General features: G+C 42.8%; 1 protein-coding gene across 1 annotated transcript in view; it reads right to left on the bottom strand.

Annotated features, from left to right (window-relative positions):
- Positions 1-18544, bottom strand: part of AP1S3 (adaptor related protein complex 1 subunit sigma 3) — a 60288-nt gene that overhangs the window by 15536 nt on the left and 26208 nt on the right. The window contains exon 2 of the mRNA XM_049615860.1: positions 2232-2410. Coding sequence (XP_049471817.1) covers positions 2232-2410 — 179 coding nt within the window. The remainder of the gene's footprint in view (positions 1-2231; positions 2411-18544) is intronic.

Raw genomic sequence — 18544 nt, 5'->3', positions numbered from 1 at the left:
AAAGAGAGAGAGAGAGAAAGAAAGAAAGAAAGAAAGAGAAAGAAAGATAGAGAGAGAGAGAGAGAGAGAGAGAAAGAAAGAGAAAGAAAGAAAGAAAGAGAGAGAGAGAGAGAGAAAGAAAGAAAGAGAGAGAGAGAAAGAAAGAAAGAAAGAAAGAGAGAGAGAGAGAAAGAAAGAAAGAAAGAAAGGGAAAGAAAGAAAGAAAAGTAAAATATGATGACACATCAAATAACCTGAAGTTGGTGTTTTCCGCAGTGAACACACAAAGTTACCTCTTCTTCAGAGAGTCTCCCCCAACCATCCAAATCAAAAAAGGAAATCATCATTCACCACATCCAGTATGTTTCCAAAATGTGAAATAGAATATGTAAAAACATGGCAGCCATTGGGTTCTTTCTGTTAATTATATGAAAGACTCTCAACACCATTTTACCCCGAGGAAACAGTCCAGTGGGGACAGAGTCCCTGGCCCACTGGAATGGGGGAATGCTCACGCCCCTCTCCCGCTTGTGAACTGTCTTTTCTAAACTTCAACCCCCTGACCGGGGCTCTCGCCTCACACTGTGCTGCCCTCTTTCTGTATGTGTCCGCCTTTAGCCTATCCAGTTTACCCTCTGCAACTCTTTCTTCTGCCTAAAATAGTCTTCCCCATCCCATTCGTGTGGATAACTGCCTCCATCTCCCTTAGCTCTGAACTTGGACGTCATTTCCTCTGGGAAATCTCCAACCTCTCCGACCGGACCAGATGCCCTGCTATGCACTCCTGTGCCTCCCCCATCAGAGCACTGCCCATTTAGTGGCCTGTCTCTGCCCCACGAGATCAGTGGCTTCCCAAAGGCAGGTCCTCAGTCTGCCTTGCTCAGCCTCATAAACCCAGGAGCTGCAAGTATCTGTTGAGAAAACTGCTAAAGCCTTTTCTTTATACAATGGTTTAAATTACAAATGAACTTAAAGTGTTAAAAAAACAGCAGGCAGGGAGTAAGGGCAAGCTTCCTGTTGGCAAGTGCTTCCTGGGACTTTGCCTTACTGTCCCTGGGATGCTCATTTTAAGAGGCCTTCACTGACATCTCTCTGGATGCTAGTACTAAAAGCTTTAATCCTGGGACTCAGCAGCAGAAGCTTTGCCCAGGCACCTCCTGGTAATTTACTTCATTAAATATGGTCCACAAGGTCGCCTCTGTCTTTTCCTTTCAGGTTTTATAAACACCCCGTGCAAGAACCTTCCTAATGTGCATTTTCCTTCTGGGAGTGGCAGTAGGATGTTGGATGCAGGGTCAGGTCAGCTGGGTTCTGGTCCTGGCTTAGGCATCAGTTATTTGGGTCTTTATGGGCAAAAGTGCTTTACGTCTTAGGGCTTCAGTTTCCTCATCCATAAACTGAGGTCCCTTTCCAGTATGGTCTTGCTATGGCAAGCAGGTGCTATCAGGAGAGAATATATAGGCTTTAAAGCCAGAAAGATATGGGGGCACCTGGGTGGCTCAACCGATTAAGCGCCCGACTTTGGTTCACGTCATGATCTCATGATTCGTGAGTTTGAGCCCTGCATGGGGCTCTGAGCTGACAGTGCAGAGCCTTCTTGGGATTCTCTCTCTCCCTCTCTCTCTCTCTGCCTTTCCCCCACATATGCACATATGCTCGCCCACTCGCGCACTCTCTCTCTCTCTCTCTCAAAAGAATAAATAAATAAACTTAAAAAAAATAAAGCCTGGCTCTACCAACTGCCACTTAGTTACTGTGGCTGAAGACTAATTAATTACTTGCATTCTCTGTGGCTTCAGTTTCCTCATCTGCAAATATGAGTAATAATAACAGCCGTCCATCTCTCTATCACGTTAACCTGCATTTTTTTCCGCAGCATCTGTTATTAACTGAGGTTTTGTTTACCTGACCAATGAGTAAGCTCCAAGAGAGCGGCACTGAGCCCTGCCTGGTAGTTACTGCGCCCACAGCCATTAGAAGGGCTGGAAATACAATAGGTGCCCATAAGCTATTCCTTGAATGTACTTGTATATTAGCCACATGTAGATTAAGTATCTAGAAGCCATCCTGGCACAGGGAGAACCTCTCAACAAATGAGAATTCTTTTTTGTTAGTCTATGGGTATAAATATTTGGGCTCCAGCCTCCAAAACTTTCAGTAAATGATGGAATTGGTGTTGTAATCGAAAACGCTCGGTATTAAACAACCCAAAGCCATAATGAGAAAGACAATTCTCATAAAGTTACTCACACCTTTTATAAACAAGTTTTAGTTCCTTCCAGTCAACAAAACTGCTTGTCCTCTGACCACGAGAGAGAACGATCTGAACAATTTCCCGGGTGATCTTTTTCCTCTCTTTGTCAGGGAGAGTCGTGTACCATTTCTGCAGCCGTAATTTCCCCTGTCGACTGAAAAGCAATATGAAATGTATCTAGAACAAATAAAGCACAGAGAAAAACAGAGCTTTATCAGCTACGTCATTCTACATGGACACTGGAAATTAAATGGCAGGGCTTACAAAGGATGCTAGTTATGAACAAATGAAAAAACTCTCACCAGCGTGAAAACGATCTCATCTGCAAATTACATTTAACCCATTAAAGAATAAAGAAATGGGGACATTAAAAACATGGCTTATTTATATTCGTGGGGAAAGATAGGATTTGTAAAAAGTACTCACTTCTGGAGTCACAAATTTATTACACGGAGAAAAAGATAATGAGGAAGCATGTAACTCTTTTGAGAAAACACAAAATCTTCCTTCCCAAGCCAAAAATAAAGTGTTAAAAAATGGCAGAAGAGTTTGCTCTAAAAATTACACCCCAGTTGCCCATCACAACCACAGCAATGCAATGATAGTAGAGAAAAAAAAAAAAAGGAGAGAAGGGAAGGAGGATAAGAGTGAGAAAGAAAGAAAGGGACAACATTGTCTTTTTTTTTTAATAAAAATTGTATACATTTAAGGTGTACAACATGATTTTATATCCATGTCTATAGTGAAGTGATTACTATAGTCCAGCTAATCAACATTTCACCTCCTCACATGGTTACCATTTTGTGTGTATGATGACAGACCCTGAAATCTACTCCCTTAGCAAACTCCCAGTATTCAGTCCAGCATTATTAGCTATCGTCGTCATCATGAAGAGCAGATCTCTAGACTTGCTCATCTTACAGCTGCAACTTTGTACTCTTCAACCAACATCTCGTTTCCTCCGTTTCCCCACCCCTGGTGACCACTGTTCTAGTCTATATGCCTCTATGAGTTTAACTTTTTAGATTCCACATGTAAGTGAGATCATGCAGTATTTCTATTTCTATGCCTGGCTTATTTCATTGAGCAAGGTTCATCCAAGATATCACAAATGACGGGATTTCTTTCTTTTTTTCATAACTGAAAATATTCTATTATTACCCACCCTCCCACACAAACACACATAAACACACACATATATACCACATTTTCTTTATCCATTCATCTATCAATGGACGCTTAGGTTGCTTCCATGTCTTGGTTGTTGTGAATAATGTTGCCATGAACTTGGACTGCAGGTATCCCTTTAAGATACTGACTTAATTTCCTTTGGAAATATACCCAGAAGTGAGATTGCTGGATCATATAGTAGTTCTATTTTTAATTCTTTGAGGAACCTCCATACTGTTTTCCATAATGGCTACACCAGTTTGCATTCCCACCAACAGTGTACAAGGGTTCCCTTTTCTCCACATTTTCACCAACACTGTTACCTTTTGTTTTCTTGAGAACAGTCATTCTAATCAGTGTGGGGTGATCTCCTCTTGTGGTTTTGATTTGTATTTCCCTGATGATTAATGATGTTGAGCATCTTTTCATATACCTGTTAGCCATCTGTGTATCTTCTTTGAAGAAGTATCTGTTCAAGTCCTTTGCCCATTTTTAAATCAGGATATTTATTTTCTTGCTATTGACTTCAGTTTCTTATATTTTTTGGATATTAACCTGTTAACAGATATATGGTTTCCAAATATTTTCTTCCAGTCCTCGGCTGTCTCTTCATTCTGTTGATTGTTTGCTTTGTGGTGAAAAACCTATTTAGTTTAATGTAACCTCATTTGTCTATTTTTGCTTTTGTTGCCCTTGCTTTCGGGGCAATATCCAAAATATCACTGCTCAGACCAATGTCATGAAGCTTTCTCTCTATGCTTTCTTCTAGTAGTTTTACAGTTTTAGATCTTAACATTTAAGTCTTAATCCATTTTGAGTTGATTTTTTTATATTAAATATAATTTATTGTCAAATTTTTTTCCATACAACATGAGTTGATTTTTTAAAATGGAGTGAGATAACGTCCAATTTCATTCTTTTCCACATGGGTAACCAGTTTTCCCAGCATCACTTATCGAGAGATTGTCCTTTTCCCATTGTGTGTTCTTGGCACCTTTGTTGAAGATCAAACTAAGTTTGTTTGGTTTTTTTAAGCTTATTTATTTATTTTGAGAGACATAGAGAGTGTGAGTGGCAGAGGGGGAGAGAGAGAGAGAGAGAGAGAGAGAGAGAGAGAGAATCCCAAGCAGGCTCCACATTGTCAGTGCAGAACCCAACAGGGGGCTCAATCCCATGAACCAAGAGATCATGACCTGAGCCAAAATCAAGAGTCAGATGCTCAACCAACTGAACCACCCAAGTGCCCCTCAAACTAAGTCTTACAGATAAGCTCTTTACTTCACTTTGTGGGTAACTTGGCTGAGAGCTTTAGAATCAACCATCTCATGTAACAATTGTCTTTGTCACCACATGTGTTGACCACGTTAGGAAGCAACCCGATCTTGATTTTCAGTGAAGTTTCAAAGTCTGCATTTTAAATAAATGCCCACATTTCAATGAATTTTAAAAGTTTTAAATAACTAGAAAACACCATAACGTGTAGAAATTTACTTTGCTACCTTGGAGGTATAGTCACTATGCTTCCTGGAAATTGTCACATGGTATATAATCTTTATCTGATGAGAGATGACGTTTTCTCAATGTACTGCATGAGAAGAAGTTTAGAATCATAATTTATCATGTTTTTTGCTTTATCCTTTTTTGATAAAATTCATTGTGGAGGTTAATTGTGTCAGGGAGGGAAGAACAATATATACTAGAAACCAAAATTCTTATAATGTTAAAGAATTTTTATAAATAAAATATTCACCTTCTTTTATTGAAGGGGTTTGGCTCTGAATGTCAGGGCATAAGTCATAAAAACTCACTAGGTGGTGATATCTGAGGACCAAAAGAAACCAGGCTCTTTCCCCAGACCCCAGCCTATAGAATTTGAGGTCTTCTTAATAAGGTTATATTCTGTCTTACAAAGAACACATCTCTGAAAACAAGGACTTGAGGGCCACGACATCACAAGTGAGGAGAAAGCAAATTTAAAAGCCCTCCTCATCTAGCAACTTTAAGAAAAATCATCCTCAGGATGTTGGGTGGGAGGATGGGCTAAATGGGCGATGTACATTAAGAAGGGCACTTGTTGGGATGAGCACTGAGTGTTATACGTAAGTGACGTGTCACTAAATTCTATTCCTGAAATCATTATTACACTATATGTTACGTAACTTGGATTTGAATTAAAAAAAAAAAAAAAAGTCACCCTCAGTCTGGAGTTTTAAATATCTGTTGAGAACACAGCCTTTTCTTTTTTTTTTTTTTTTAATTTTTTTTAATGTTTATTTATTTTTGAGACAGAGACAGAGCATGAATGGGGGAGGGTCAGAGAGAGAGGGAGACACAGAATCTGAAGCAGGCTCCAGGCTCTGAGCTGTCAGCACAGAGCCCGACGCGGGGCTTGAACTCACGGACTGCGAGATCATGACCTGAGCCCAAGTCAGACACTCAACCGACTGAGCCACCCAGGCGCCCCGAACACAGCCTTTTCTATCAACACAGGTATAAATAACTCCATAATGGAACACCGTTACCGTTTTCTAAGAATTAACCCGAGAAAAGATATTTTTACTTCCAAGAAGAGATCATAGTAAAAGTGACATTCTAAAAGGGCAAAGTTGAATGGTGACAGAATCATAAAACCTCAGCATCTTGAGAACAAGACTCAGCTGTGGGTCACCACCAATGGAAAAATCTATTCAATCCAATGTCTAGAAAATGGTCAGACCTTCACTAGAGAAATGAAATCCACACGTTTTGTTAGCGTTCTCTTTGCATTTCCCGTCAGAAAATTCTTTTCCTCCCATCTGTTACCATTTACACCAATTTTCCCTGATTTTTATCCAGAGAGTATATCAAAAGACAATATCACACTATCCCAGGAGTAATAGCTAACCCTTCACATATTTGAAGATGCCTTTTGGTCTACCATAAATCTTTCTCCTTCCAGAAGAAATAAGTCTGGTTTCATGTTGTCTTCATATTGGTTCTATTTGCAGATCTCGAAATCACTCTTGTGATTCCTCCAAGATTTCTCCATAGGCTAAATGTTACTTTTAACTGGGGGCACTCAGATCTATGTCCAAAGTTCCAGTGAGAGGCTGGAACTAGGTCTGAGTTTAATTGTAGATTCCCTTCTAGTTCTTCTACGTTGCAACATTCTCTCAAGATTGGGTGCCTGCCTTTGTTTTATCTTTGAGAGAGGAAGAGAGAGAGAGACAGAGAGAGAGAGAGAGAATATGAGCGGAGGAGGGGCAAAGGGAGAGAGAGAAAGAGAGAATCTCAAACAGGCTCCGTGCCCAGCAGAGCCCAACTCAGGGCTCGATCTCATGACTATGAGATCATGACCTGAGCTGAAATCAAGAGTCAGATGCGGGGCGCCTAGGTAGCTCAGTCGGTTGAGCATCCAACTTTGGCTCAGATCATAACCTCACAGTTTGTGAGTTCAAGCCCCGTGATGGGCTCTGTGCTGACAGCTCAGAGTCTGGAGCCTGCTTCGGATTCTGGATGCTGTGTCTCCCTCGCTCTCTGTCCCTCCCCCGCTCACACTCTGTCTCTTTCTCCTTCAAAAATAAATAAACATTAAATAACTTGAGTCGAATGCCACCCAGGAGCCCCTGCCGGCCTTCTTAAACAAGGATCACCGATGTAGGACAATGAACAAAGAGCAACTCCTTACTCTAACCATGAGTTCAAAGAGAAGGATGATTAGGAACGTGATACACACATCTATAAAGCCCGTATAAAATACAGAAATGCGTTCCAAATTCAAAAGAAGCAACAAATTGATTCAAGTTTATCCCATAATTGCACTGCATAAGGCAGTGTTGAGAGATTTAGTCCTCTCAAGTTCTGCTCTGAAATGAAACATGGCTTGTGTTGCGGTGTCTGGTGTCTATCACACCCCAGAGTTAATGGTCTCGCTTGAGAGAACCGGCAGAATGAGCTGTATGAACTGTGGTGACGCACAAGAGTTTGTCACCTCCCGCAATTAATTTTGTCCAATTTATCAGTCTAGTCATTCAAGGCCTATTTGAATAATAGGCTTCAAGAGGTTAATCAAATACCTTCATTGATTAGCATTAGCTTGAGAGCAGGAAAAAGAGCAGCTGGAAGGCTTTTTTCCAATATTTACAAAGAGCCAACTTACATTTCAGTTAATGTCATAAACAAACTTCATCTGACTTCAGAATACAATACCCAGACATTCCCCTTCCATAATATTGCTGAGACAAAAAGAGTAATGGAGAGGCAGACTGATAATACTCTTTCGGAAAACGCCAACTCCAGAAATAACCACACAATCCAATGAAGTGTGTTGAGCAACGTTGACTTCCTACATTTGGCCCAAATACCTTGGCGGGTGGCCATTTTGCTTCACCAAGATCTCTCATCCCTACCCCAGAAGCCCTTCTGAGGGGTCTGGTTCTGTCCCAAACGATCCTTTAAATCCAAACATGTCAAGTTAATCCAAGAATGCCCAGTCCTCAGAATGTCCACTAGTATAATCCTCGACCTGATGGAAGATAGCCCGAATTTCTCACTTTGACCCAGAATGCAAACTGCTCTGGGCACTTTCTTAATTTTATTTCTGAAGTATGTCCAGGGAGGCACCATTTGGCCTTTTAAGGATGCGCCAAGCAGACCAGCATCGAACTATTTAGTCTGCTGTTCTGAGCCACTATTAGCATTTTCCTTCTAGTCGAAGATAAAAGGCGAAAGCATCCGATAGCAGCTTTAGTTCTTAATGTCTTCAAATCTCCCTGCTCCTGACCTGAACCCATGGAGTAGACTCAAAACTAGCTTCTAAGGAGAGAGGTCTCCAGGAGCCTCTTCCTACCTCCGACACCGTTACCCCAGGCTAGCCTGTATTTCAGGATCTGAGCTGCAAATATAAATACACAGAATACGCTCCTTTCCTCCCATTCCATCAACTTGATAGGCCCTCTGGTGCCCTGTATCCCATGATGCCTCACTTAAACAACACTATTGCTAGAGTCCTTGCCTCCTTAGCCTCATTCCCAACTTCGGCAGCCACTCTACAAACTCTTAGCCCAGATCAGCTCATCCACTCTCCTCTCTGCTTCCCTGCTGAAGCATCAGGCACTCCCGATCATAGAAAAATCAGAGGACTTTGCAGACTGGTACTACTTTAGATGTAGGAAGGTCCGGCTCAGTGAACTCCCCAGCGTTACTTGGGAACTCTCCATCCACCTCTTCCTATAAAGGGTTGCTAGGCAACTCCCCCTTCCATTTCTCAAGGGGGTTATTGCAAGTCACCGTAATGCCCCTCCTATTCCCTACTTCCACAATTACTCCCTGACTCTGGGAAGATAAAAGTCGAGAGGATAAAAACCATTCTGCAGGGTTTCCTTAGCTCTCCCGCCCCCAACACACCTGTATACTCACATGCACAAACTCGGTCACCCCCCACCCCTGCCAACTTATTTTCTCCCTGGGTCAGAGGACACGACATCATCTTCTGCCCTGGCTTTCAACCCTCACCGATGTCTTCAGGAGTGTGGATCCGTCATTCTGACACTGGCCCTCCCTTCTGAGACACGTTACACGTAGATATTGAGTAATTCCAAGTTCCCTCTCATGTTTAAAAAAAAAAAGCAGTGATCCTCAGGGCACCTGGGTAGCTCAGTCGGTTAAGTGTCCAACTTCAGCTCAGGTCATGATCTCACAGTTCGTGGGTTCGAGCCCCACGTGGGGCTCTGTGCTGACAGCTCAGGGCCCGGAGCCTGCTTTTGGATTCTGTGTCTCCCTGTCTCTGCCGCTCCCCCTCCCCCCACCACCTTTCTCTCTCTCAAAAATAAATAAACATTACCAAAAAAAATTAAAAACACAGTGGTCCACTCTGGAATCCCAACCTGGACTCAGCAGTCAGCGTCAAGAGTCCAGAAAGCGCCCATACCTTCTGGCCCAATAAGCCTGCTGTTTAAATCTATATTAAGGATGTGCCTTAAAATGCAGATAAGTATTTAGGCCCTAATGCTTACTGTAGTTCTTTATAGAAAAACACACATACATACAAAACAAATACAACTATAAACTACCTAAATTAGCAATAATAGAGAAATTTTTAAGTGGTATTTGTTAAATGATTTCAGTAAGTGAGACTGTCTATAGTACAATGTCAAGCTTAAAAAAGGAATATAAGATAGTACATGAAGTATTATAGCAACAATCTCAAACTATACTCACATAGAAATTATATAAAGACACTAAATGGTTCATAGTGTTTATCCTGGAAGAGTGGAATTCTAAATGCTGTTTTCTACTTTGTACTCACCTGGAATTTCCCAAATTCATACGCGTGATTTTATAATTAGAAAAAAAATGCATAATGAAAAGAATATTAGCAAATTCAATAAAAATCAGTCAGCATTCTATCTGGCGGCCAAACACTACGTAAATGTCAAGGTGCTTGCAACAAATACAACTATACCTCAAGGAGACCGTACTCTACTCAAGAGACCCTGCAGTACTATGTAATCAGACAAGTGGGGCTCACAGCTGGTGTCCTGGCCACACAACTATACAAGCATAAGGACAAGGGCGGTAGGGAAGGAATATGCAAAATGATCATTGTTGCCATACTGACATGGGGGGCCCTGATAGCTATTTTTCTCTAATTTCAAAACAATGCTATTTAATTCTGACAACGAAATGAAGAAAGGGAGAGGGAGCAAAAGTGGACCTACAGGTTAGGCTTTACTCACATGAATGAGAGTATTGCTTTTACGACAGGCTAACAAACTCAATGGACCACAATCAGCATTTGTTTTATGTATGTATGTATGTATGTATGTTAAATGTAATTATCGGCAAGTTAGCTAACATACAGTGTATACAGTGTGCCCTTGGCTTTGGGAATATATTCCCATGATTCCTCACATACAACACCCAGTGCTCACCCCAACAAATGTCCTCCTCAAGGCCCGTCACCCATTTTCCCATTCCCCCTGCCCCCCTCATCAACCCTCAGTTTGTTCTCTGTATTTAAGAGTCTCTTAATACAAAGGTTTGCCTCCATCTTTGTTTGAACTCTTCCCCCCCGCCCTTCCCTTCCGCAATGGTCTTCTGTTAAGTTTCTCAAATTCCACATATGAGTGAAAACATATGATATCTGTCTTTCTCTGAGTGACTTATTTCACTTAGCATAATAGCTTCCAGTTCCATCCACACTGTTGCAAATGGCCAGATTTCATTCTTTCTCATTGCCGAGTAATATTCCATTGTATATATAAACCACATCTTCTTTATCCATTCATCAGTTGATGGACATTTGGACTCTTTCCAAACTTTGGCTATTGTTGAAAGTGCTGCTATAAACATTGGGGTACACGTGCCCCAATGAATCGGCACTCCTGTATCCTTTGGATAAATTCCTGGTAGTGCTATTGCTGGGTCATACGGTAGGTCTATTTTTAATTTTTTTAGGAACCTCCAGACTGTTTTCCAGAGCGGCTGCACCAGTTTGCATTCCCACCAACAGTGCAAGAGGGTTCCCATCTCTCCACATCCTCGCCAGCATCTGTTGTTTCCTAAGTTGTTCATTTTAGCCACTCTGACCAGTGTGAGGTGGCATCTCACTGTGGTTTTGATTTGTATTTCCCCTGATGATGCGTGATGTTGAGCATCTTTTCATGTGTCTGTTCACCATCTGGATGTCTTCTTTGGAGAACTGTCTATTCATGTCTTCTGCCCATTTCTTCACTGGATTATTTGTTTTTCAGGTGTTGAGTTTGGTAAGTTCTTTATAGATTTTGGATACTAACCCTTTATACGATGCCATTTGCAAATAACTTCTCCCATTCCATCGGTTGCCTTTTACTTTTGTTGCTTGTTTCCTTTGCTGTACAGAAGCTTTTGATCTTGATGAGGTCCCAATAGTTCATTTTTGCTTTTGTTTCCCTTGCCTTAGGAGACATGTCAGGCAAGAAATTGCTGCGGCTGAGGTCAAAGAGGTTGTTTGTTGCCTGTTTTCTCCTCTGGGTTTTGATGGTTTCCTGTCTCACACTTAGGCCTTTCATCAATTTTGAGTTTATTTTTGTGTCTGGTGTAAGAAAGTGGTCCGGTTTCATTCTTCTGCATGTCGCTGTCCAGTTCTCCCAGCACCATTTGCTAAAGAGACTGTCTTTTTTTTCCACTGGATACTCTGTCCTGCTTTGTCAAAGATTAGTTGGCCATACATTTGTGGGTCCAATTCCAGGTTCTCTATTCTATTCCACCGGCCTATGTGTCTGTTTTTGTGCCAATACCATACTGTCTTGATGATTACAGCTTTGTAGTACTGGTTAAGGTCCAGGACCATGATAATTCCAGTTTTGGTTTCCTTTTCGACATTACTTTGGCTATTTGGGGTCTTTTGCGGTTGTTTGTGGGGTCTTTAGGATTATTTGTTCCCAATTAGCATATTTTTAATGAAAAAGGACAGAACAGAACATAGCAGAGCAACCACATATCTTAAAGGTATGTGGTTCAAGAAACTTGTTCCTATTGTGTATACTTATACTGAGTAGTCGTGTAAAGTACATTTCTTGCTATTGGTTGTGGCTAAAAGAGGGACAGGAGGAGAAGGAGGAGGAAGAGGAGGAAATGGAGGAGGAGACAAATACGAAGACACCGAGCCTAGTGAAAAGGTTGTCCACTGAAGGTAAAAACATAAGGAAAAAATATTTTTATGTGAGGCTAGTCAGTAAGGGAATGTTAACATAAAAATAGCCCTTTATTCAGCATTAATATTTTAAGCTCTTAGAGAATGCGGGGTACCAGAAACAATACTCACATACAAATATTTTTTCCCCCATGGGAATGCAAGCTGGTGCAGCCACTCTGGAAAACAGTATGGAGGTTCCTCAAAAAACTAAAAATAGAACTACCCTCCACCCCAGCAATTGCACTACTAGGAATTTATCCGTGGGAGACAGGTGTGCTGTTTCGAAGGGATACATGAACCCCCATGTTTATAGCAGCACTAGCAACAATAGCCAAAGTATGGAAAGAGCCCAAATGTCCATGGATGGATGAATGGATCAAGAAGATGTGGGATATACATACAATGGAGTGTCACTCGGCAATCAAAAAGAATGAAACCTTGCCATTTGCAACTACGCGGATGAAACTGGAGGGTATTATGCTAAGTGAAATCAGTCAGTCAGAGAAAGACAAAAACCACATGACTTCACTCCTATGAGGACTTTAAGAGACAAAACAGATGAACATAAGGGAAGGCAAACAAAAATAATATAAAAACAGGGAGGGGGACAAAACAGAAGAGACTCAAACATATGGAGAACAAACTGAGGGTTACAGGAGGGGTCGTGGGAGGGGGGATGGGCCAAATGGGGAAGGGGCACTGGGGAATCTACTCCTGGAATCATTGTTGCACTAGATGCTAACTAATTTGGATATAAATTTTAAAAAATAAAATTATTTTAAAAAATGAAAATTAAAAAAAAATTTTCTTTTCCCCAAATATGAGAAGCAGCCATTTGGAGTGGATCTCTGGGTGTAGCAACCGTGATATCGCAAACAGTGAGAAAGCCGACTTTTGATAAGAGCAGCATAAGGTCAAATAACTAAGTCCGCTTGTGACAACAGGAAGATGCCCTCTTTGGAGTAGGAGTGAACTCAAACTTCTTTTTTCTTAATGCAGACAAACTAAAACAGCAAGTAAAATGGAGGGAAATGCCTCACTCAGCCGTGGGTGTGACTCTGCCCTTAGAACAAATAGAAAAAGAAAGTAAACCACTGGACACAGTAAGAAAGCAAGGAGAAAAGATCAGTTGGCAGGTTTCTTCCCGAATTATGTCCAGTTCCATTCTGTGCCCATAACAGGGACTCAATACCTATCGGTGGGACTGTTGGATTTTGAGAAATGGCAACTAGTCCTGTAGTAATATTCTGAGAACTGAGTTTTCTTAAGGCTTAGAGAACATTATGGCTTTCTCGAGCGGACCTTTTAAAAGCCTGGGGTTTCATGGGGCATCGTAAGTTTACAACTGGAATCACTCTTCTCCAGATGCAATACATGCGTCTAGGATTTGTATCTTCCAGGAGTTCTGGCAGCTTTTCCCGACTGGTTTAGTAGTCCTCTGGTCCAAAGAGCTTAACAGCATCCACAAACAGAGAGATCCAGCTACTGTTCTAGATCGATTATAACCGTGTTACACACAACGGGTCTGGGCACTCATTCCTTCAGAGCTGCCGCCTCTGAAGCATCAGAGGGGCTTCTGGAAGGTGGGATGGGACATCCACGGTTTCTTTACCAGCCCCATGCGTTCCCCTCCTCAAAAGGGCTCCAGCCACACACAGCTCCCTCTTCTAGAAGCCCAGCAATCTTCTCTCTCTCTCCACAAAGGTCATTTGCTTAGCTCTTTCGTGAGGTGCCCTTTTTACAGATTTTACCAGCACACCCTGAGCGGCAATAAGATTTTCTAGACTACGCTTTCCCAAAAGCTACATCGTGCTTTCAGGATAAAGGTTCACTGACAATCTGTCAGTCCTCCAGCTTAGTGACCCTTTGGAAATTTGTTACATGCTAGAAATTAAAACTGTACTTTTTTTTAAGTATATTTATTTATTTAGAGAGAGAGAGAGAAAGAGAGACCGCATGCATGCAAGTGGGGGAGTAGCAGAGAGAGAGGGAGAGAGAGAATCCCAGGCAGAGAATCCGTGCTGAGAGCACAGAGCCCAACATGGGGTTCGATCTCACAAACCACGAGATCTTGACCTGAGTCGAAATCAAGCATCAGACACTTAACCGACTGAGCTACCTGGGCACCCCAAAATTTTACTTCTTTAAAACTTGTTAGGGCACCTGGGTGGCTTGGTCATTGAGCGTCTGACTTTGGCTCAAGTCATGATCTCGTGGTCATGGGTTCAAGCCCCGCACGGGGCTCTCGGCTGTCAGCACAGAGCCCGCTTCAGATCCTCTCTCCCCCTCTCTCTCTGCCCCTCCCTCACTCATCCCCTCCCCCTCTCTCTCTCTCCCTCTCTCAAAAATAAGTAAACATCTAAAAAATAAATAAATAAAACTTGTGACCTGTCATCCAACCAAAACCATGTGTCTCAGCCACTGTTGCGGATCACATCCTACGTATGCTGTGCATTTACCGCTTGGCCAGCCCAAATTTGATTAAGGGCATTTATCACCAGGCCGAGCCTCCGGGGGCTGCCATTGCAGTGATAACACACGTATCAAGCCCAGTGCAGAGTCTAGCACAGAGTAAACTCTCAATAAGTCTTGCTATTGCCATAAATCACCCAGGAGTCAGCTCTACCCGCTGATACTGCCATTGGTTTTCACTGGGGCCAAAAATTCTCTGCTCCCTCCTTTAGAATCACTGCTACCCTATCTGTTTTCCCTCCTCGGTCCCCGCGTTGATATGGAGAGTCTCTGCCAGGCACCCACAAAGGCATTCTGCTGATTCCTGGCGTCATGATAAACCATCCAGTTTCTAGCTGACTTGCTACCTAGTCTCCTTAATTAACCTGCCTAATGCTTAATCATGAGTCTGCCCCAAAGACAGCCCAAACTTGCATGTAAATCCTTCAGAGCTCCTTTCTTTCTGGAGACCGATGGTCTTCTGATCGTGTATCTACCCATTCTCTCCCAAGTTCTCTGTGAGGTGTTTACTTAAGGGCTCCCCATTTCTTCGTGTGTGTGTGTGTGTGTGTGTGTGTGTGTGTGTCTCCAGTTTCCTTTTCTACACCCGAGTGATGGCAGCCCATGTTGTAAAAAAAAAAACTTTTTTTAACATTTTTTATTTTATTTTTTGAGAGACAGAGCGTGAGCAGGGGAGGGACAGAGAGAGAGGCAGACACAGAATCCGAAGCAGGCTCCGGGGTCCCAGCTGTCAGCACAGAGCCCGACACGGGGCTCGAACCCACGAACTGTGAGATCGTGACCTGAGCCGAAGTCAGATGCTCAACTGACCGAGCCACCCAGGGGCCCCTGGCGATTCATGTTTTAATTATTAGTGTTTGCCTTCTCTCCTAGCTCTTTGTTTGAAAGGCAGGGCTCCTCTGTGCCAGGTAGTCACAGGGGCAGCCTGGGTTAGCAAGAACCGTGTGGCACTGAGTCAGCCATCAGTTCCCCTCTCCAGGCCCCGTGTCTTCACCTAGGGAACAGGAGAGCAGGGTCACATATTCAAATACCTTTCAAGGGCTGGGCAGAGGCAGGTAACATTTTAAACAAAGGTAAAGGTTCAGGGTAACATAAGAGGGGGTGGAGGAAACAGAGTGAAACTGGAAATCACACATTCCGACGAAAGGGACAGGCATAACTCAGCGATACGAAAGCATTGCCAAGAAAAACTAGGAGCCAGTCTCACTGGGTCTTCAGATTTTCTCTTTTCCAAAAGAAGCCCGAAATCTGGGTGATTGTGGAAAATACCGTGATTATTTTAACATTGGCAATTAATAATAATAATTCTAAGAAAACACTATATAAGCTGAGCAAAGCAGACTGTGAGTGGCTGCAGTCTCGAATGGCATTCAGGCCGCAGGCCTCATGTGACACTGTTGAATGAGGGGACAGCTCAAGTCACGAATAGCATGCGTGCCCTCAATCGATTTCCCTTTTCTTGCGATTTCTGAATCTATCTGTTTGAGGAGGTGGCCCTCTGACCCGACAGTCTCGCTCCCACATCCCAGCCTAATAATACTGTCAAATCCATTCTGAATCAGAATCTCCTATGAACTTAATTCATCAAATTATACAGGCTTCTTTTCTGCAAGATTTCCAGTTCTGGTTTCTATCTCCACAATAAAAGAAGATGAAATTTATATGGAAAGTCAAATCTACACAATCTCAGAATCTCATTTGGGGCTGGCAGTGCTAGCCTTTTCCTGGAAATAAAATATTGAAAAGCGGCCACGTTGGCCAACATCTTTCGATTCTTTTCACAATCCTTGCACACCATCTGGTGGCAGAATGGTCTGCTTATGACAAGTGACATGCTCGGTGAAGAAGGCGAACGGGATGAGGAGGAAAGAGGAAGAGCAGAATTAGAGGGACAGCCAGAGAAAAGGCAAAAGGAATGAGATAGAAACAAAAGTCACCAGTCAGCCGCGAATTAAAGGATTCACTGCTGAGAACTAGCTGGGGACCATTTATGTAGGACTTTAAAGATCCTTCTGTGAAGAAAATTCCTCATAAGACTGTCTGGTACCCACCCACCTGTCCTGAGCAGTAGTGTTTACTGGGGGGAAGGATGGAAGGATGGCTGGCTGGGGAGCAGCATTAGAAGATGGAACAAGTAACCTATTGGGGGTAGACTGCATCACCCCAAAATTCATATGTGGAGGTCCTGACCCCCAGTAGCTCAGAATGTGATCTTGGTCACTGCAGATGTAACGAGTTAAGATGAGGTCGTGTTGAAGAGGGTGAGCCTCTTCTCCAATATAGAATAGGCACCATTCTAAAAAAGGCGGGGGGGGGGGGCGGGATTTGGACACAGGCATGCACACAAAGAGCATGCCAGGGGGGGATGGAGGCAGAGGTGGGAGTGATACAGCAGAGACCAAGAGTGCCAAGGATGGCCAGCAACCCCCCAGAAGCTAGGAGAGAAGTGTGGGACAGATTCTCTCTGGGCCCCCAGAAGGAACCAGCTCTGCAGAAACCTTGATCTTTGGACTTCTAGCCTCCAGAACTTTGAGGTGATAAATTTCTCTTGTGTAGGCCCCTCAGTCTGTGGGACTTGATGACAGCAGCTTGTCTGTGGCTTTGAATTTTATGTCTTCTTTTTTAATCTCAAAAAGCACGACTGCTGTTTTCTACGCCATTATAATGCCTATCCTAAAACCACGTCATCTACATTCCAGAGATAAAGTTGGCAGATTCCACTCAACTTTGCAAATATTTATTCAGTGTCTACCACAGTGAGGTATTTTAAATGAAATAATCACGCATTCCTGGACGCACGAAATGCTGACGTTAGCAAGGACAACAGCGCTGGGCTGGGGCAAACCTTTTCCTCTGAAGATGAGGAAATGCAGACCCAGAGAGCTAGGGGGCTGGACCCTCAGTTGGGTAGCTACTGAGCAGCAGAGTTAAAATGATCTCCTGTCTCCCCTCCCAAGGCTCTTTGCACTCGATGCATTCAACCCCTTTGGGTTTCCAGCAAAGCTAAAATTATTACTCTTCTTCATTTTTTTCTATTTGTGCAAATAATGACAAGCAAGCAAGTCTCATGCATGCTAACACCAGAAACCTATTTACGATGGTTGACACGTTGGAACATGTGGTTGTAACCACACCAAGCACTTTCCATGCAGCACCTCATTTCATCCTCGTCAGCATGTTGTTATTACCCCCATTTACTGATAAGGGAACTGGGGCCCCCCAAAAAGTGAAGTGCCTAGCTCCAGGTCCATCAGCTAGAAGACTCCAGAGCTGGGCTTGATTCTAGAGTTCACCCCTTAAATGGTTCTACAACATCGCCTCCCTGAAGACAGCAAGTACACATCCGTGGGCACCAACTGGGCTGGCTTCACCACTTTTAAGTCAATATGATACTGAAGCACATTTGTCACTAGAAGGCAATGTTCTTCTATGAATGCCTGAACCCTGCTTAAAGCAACTTGAAACTGCAATGATATCAACTGTGAACCAATACATCTACCAGCCGTCAAGTTTCTTCTTTCTTCTTGTAAATCACTCGTGCTCGGTGTGGACAACTCACCCCAACTCTAAGATCTAGCCTCAGAGAGATCACAAACTCAGGCAGAGATCTTCCTCTTTCAGAAAGCCAAAGCTTTATTCAAAGTCAAATGTAGCCAGTAGGTTTTTTCATTTATCTCCAAGATGAGTCAAGAGGAGCCAAAATGGCATACAAAAATTAGATGCCATCAGGTTTATACTGAGCCAATTTCATGATGCGTTTTAGTGTTACTAAATATCACCTCTCAGAATTCCGTATGTAAGTGCTGTTCGCTTCGTGCAACAATTAATTGGTTTTATCCTAACAGCATGGCACCTAGCGTGAGGGTAAAGGTGATGGGTCCAGCCATATTGGGTACTTAAAGAAAATTGCTCTTGCAAGTCCCAGGGTGGCAGGTCACTTATTACCACTGGGGTGAAAATTGTGTGCCTGAATTCAGAAAACATGTGGGAAAGTTGACGTAACTAAAACAAGA

The sequence above is a fragment of the Panthera uncia genome, assembly GCF_023721935.1.
Source record: "Panthera uncia isolate 11264 chromosome C1 unlocalized genomic scaffold, Puncia_PCG_1.0 HiC_scaffold_3, whole genome shotgun sequence".
NCBI classification, from domain to species: domain Eukaryota; kingdom Metazoa; phylum Chordata; class Mammalia; order Carnivora; family Felidae; genus Panthera; species Panthera uncia.
Note: the sequence above shows the minus strand (reverse complement) of the source record. Positions and strands in the feature narration are given on the sequence as shown.